Raw genomic sequence first — 3221 nt, 5'->3', positions numbered from 1 at the left:
CAAGATACAGTCGAACAATGAGCTATGGGTTAGTTATAAAAAATCTCTGGCTCTATGGCTAACCCACAGTAGTTAGCTCGCTTTGTAACTCAACCAAGAAGCTGCATAGCAATATCTTCCTGTGTCTATAGCAGATATGCCACTACAACATATATGTCACTAGTACCATGACGTGGGGATAATAGCAGTAGCTAACGCTACTTACAATTCAGTGGTTCAGGAGAAAGTACAGTAAATGTATGTAGGTCATCAATTTTGTCCAGTTCCAAATGTGTGACGCCTGTGCAGGAACCCAATGATCCACATCTTCGAAATAAAAGTTGTAATTATATCTCAAGCTCTTTACTTTAGCGCACAGCGCTTGACAACTTTTATTTTGAAATCAGTCAGTCCGAACCAAAACAATTCCGACAAGCACCGTCGACGTTTTAAACAGACTTACATTGTCGTTTATGCATTTCTCTTTATGTCCTTCTCATTCGAAGTAACTGGATTTTCTCTTTGACATGACAACAATCGTATAACCTCTCTTATTACGGTAAATAAATTCACAGTGGAACTGAATAGATCAACTATTTGTTTGTTAGGGGATACATTTGCCCTGAACACTTCCCAGCCAACAAGCAGGCTGACGCAAGTGGAATGAGTTGATTTTACCGGTGTCATAGAATCTGAAAGGTGCGTGCATTTGAATTATTTTGAAACATTTGGAATATTTAAAAATCTAAAATATTTTGAGTATTTCCTTTGATGCACTCGTGTTTATTTAAAAAACATCCTATCACCCGAAAGCCACTGTCATGGCGTGGTAGAGTAGATCAGAACAACGTTATGGCAAACATATGGGCTAACCACCATGCTAAGCTAGCTTTAGCAGTGGAGAGAGTGGTTCTTGAATCACAACAACCTTCCTTTCTGTTCAGGTGGCTTCATGGACCAAAGCAAAACTAGATATCCATTGCTGTTCTTTGTGGAAATTATTTCAAACCACCCTTGACAGCAATGTGTGTTTTGTTGATTTTAAATACCCCGTACATTAGGTAGCTAGTCATTTTAGTGGACAGACTACTGAACAAATTCCGGAGATTTTAGTGCTGAGTTAACCAAGATTAGCTAGCTACTTTCCCTAGCATAGGGAAATGAAAATCCTGGCCTTATCTTTACCATGCAAAATGTCATCTTATGACAAGACATACTAGATAGCTTGTTAACTAATGCAATGGCATGTATGCTACTTGACGTAAACTACTGTATATGAAATTGTGTCACACAATCTTGTATCTCTTAGGTTCTGACCAAGGTGAAGATGACAGACTGTCTGGGAGACGGGGCTGGGGATATGACCCCAATGGACCTATATGAGAAACTAACATCACAAGGAGACACAGTCCGAACTCTGAAAACAGAAAAGGCTGCAAAAGTGAGCTTTTAGATTTATTTATTCCATTTATTTTTGCAGGATAAAATTGAGATGAAACCATCTCGTTTTCAAGTGTCCCCCAAAAAATACAATACTTAGTAACAAGAATAATATGGCATATACTAACGGTCCAATAATAACAATGAAATACAATTAAAACGGCATAAAAAAGTTGTAAAACTAATAATAGGCCTACAACTAACAAACTACTGCTACAACTAATATAAAACTAAGTGCCTATAACATATACATATTTACAAATATCTTCACATGGGGATGATTTCTATTAGTTAAAAACACAACCAGTGTGTTTTTATACTGTATCATGTCATAATAAGTTGCTAAGTGTTGTGCAATACAGTCACGATACAACACTGGTCATATTGTCTTCGTATAGTGAATTATTCCATGACCATGATAATGAGACACCGTGATGTTATTGTAACACCTTTTATCTTATATTGTTTTTGGATTGCAGGCTGATATTGATGCTGCTGTACAGTTGCTGCTGAAGCTAAAAGTGGACTACAAGCAGGTAACAGGTCAGGACTACAAGACTGGATGTCCACCCTCAGAATGCTCTGTTTCACAAGACAACGGGCCAGCTGCAGATGGGGAGGACATGGTCGACCCCTGGAACGTCTCCACCACCAACGCTAAAGGAGTAGACTACGACAAGCTGATAGGTCAGAGGGGAAAGCATAATGTTAGATCTCTGGGCAGAATCCGAATTTATACACAGCACACGCTTCACTTGACAAATGTGTAAATCATGCATTGATGGAAGAATTGTCCGAGTTATGTATGAATCTTCAAGTTAGGAGTTGGGCCTCTGAAAATTAGTGAGCCTTTATGTGAGATATGTCAAATATCTCACACGTTGCTGTAAACTTGCTTCAAACACATGGACGTTATCTAATGTCCAACTCTTTTTTTTTATTTAGTCAGAGCATAATTAATGGTATGGGTAAATTGTGTACTGACGTTTCTTTTCAGTGAGGTTTGGCAGTAGCAAGATTGACCAAGAGCTGGTGGACAGAATAGAGAGAGTCTCGGGACAGAAYGCACACCGMTTTTTACGCCGAGGAATCTTCTTCTCTCACAGGTCAGTTATGCTAGTCAGTTATTTGAATGTACTCTAGAGGGTGGTCTGTCTGCCCATCTGCCTTTTATGTCTATCTGTCTGGGATTGAGCATGAGCAATTGATACCACGTAGTAAACATCTAGTCTTAATCGGCTCTCATCTTGTCTTGGGGGCATTTTAGGATGTGTCATATGCTGTAACTCTGTTGTTTGTCTTTTTCCAGAGATATGCACCAGGTTCTGGACGCGTATGAGAAGAACAAGTCTTTCTACCTCTACACGGGCAGAGGACCCTCCTCAGAGGCCTTGCACATGGGCCACCTCATCCCTTTCATCTTCACAAAGTGAGTCTGTCAGTATAAGTAGCCAGGGTTGGGATCAATTCCATTTCCCTTCCAGTCAATTCAGAAAGTAAACCAAATTCAGAGTTTTTTTTTGTGAAAAGCATAGAAGAGAATTGGACATCCAGTGTACTTCCTGAATTGACTGGAATTAAAATGGAATTGACCCCAACCCTGATTAGTATTAGTGAGATGGACTTGACACCATTAAGAACCACCTAAAGTTCTCCCTACACTATGGTACATCCCTGACCTTTTGTCCCTGACCTTTTGTCCCAGCCCTACACTATGGTACATCCCTGACCTTTTGTCCCAGCCCTACACTATGGTACATCCCTGACCTTTTGTCCCAGCCCTACACTATGGTACATCCCTG

General features: G+C 39.9%; 1 protein-coding gene across 1 annotated transcript; it reads left to right on the top strand.

Annotated features, from left to right (window-relative positions):
* The first annotated feature begins 589 nt into the window (after window positions 1-589).
* Window positions 590-2870, top strand: LOC112080074 (tryptophan--tRNA ligase, cytoplasmic-like). The gene is made up of 5 exons (XM_024145850.2): window positions 590-678; window positions 1289-1420; window positions 1899-2106; window positions 2417-2525; window positions 2729-2870. The coding sequence occupies exons 2-5, from the start codon at window positions 1307-1309 to the stop codon at window positions 2850-2852; spliced, it is 555 nt and encodes a 184-aa protein (XP_024001618.1). The 5' UTR covers window positions 590-678; window positions 1289-1306; the 3' UTR covers window positions 2853-2870.
* The last annotated feature ends 351 nt before the right edge of the window (window positions 2871-3221 follow it).

This window comes from Salvelinus sp. IW2-2015, unplaced genomic scaffold (genome assembly GCF_002910315.2).
Source record: "Salvelinus sp. IW2-2015 unplaced genomic scaffold, ASM291031v2 Un_scaffold11467, whole genome shotgun sequence".
Classification (NCBI taxonomy): Eukaryota; Metazoa; Chordata; class Actinopteri; order Salmoniformes; family Salmonidae; genus Salvelinus; species Salvelinus sp. IW2-2015.
The sequence above is the reverse complement of the archived record's forward strand: the minus strand, read 5'-3'. Positions and strand labels throughout refer to the sequence as shown.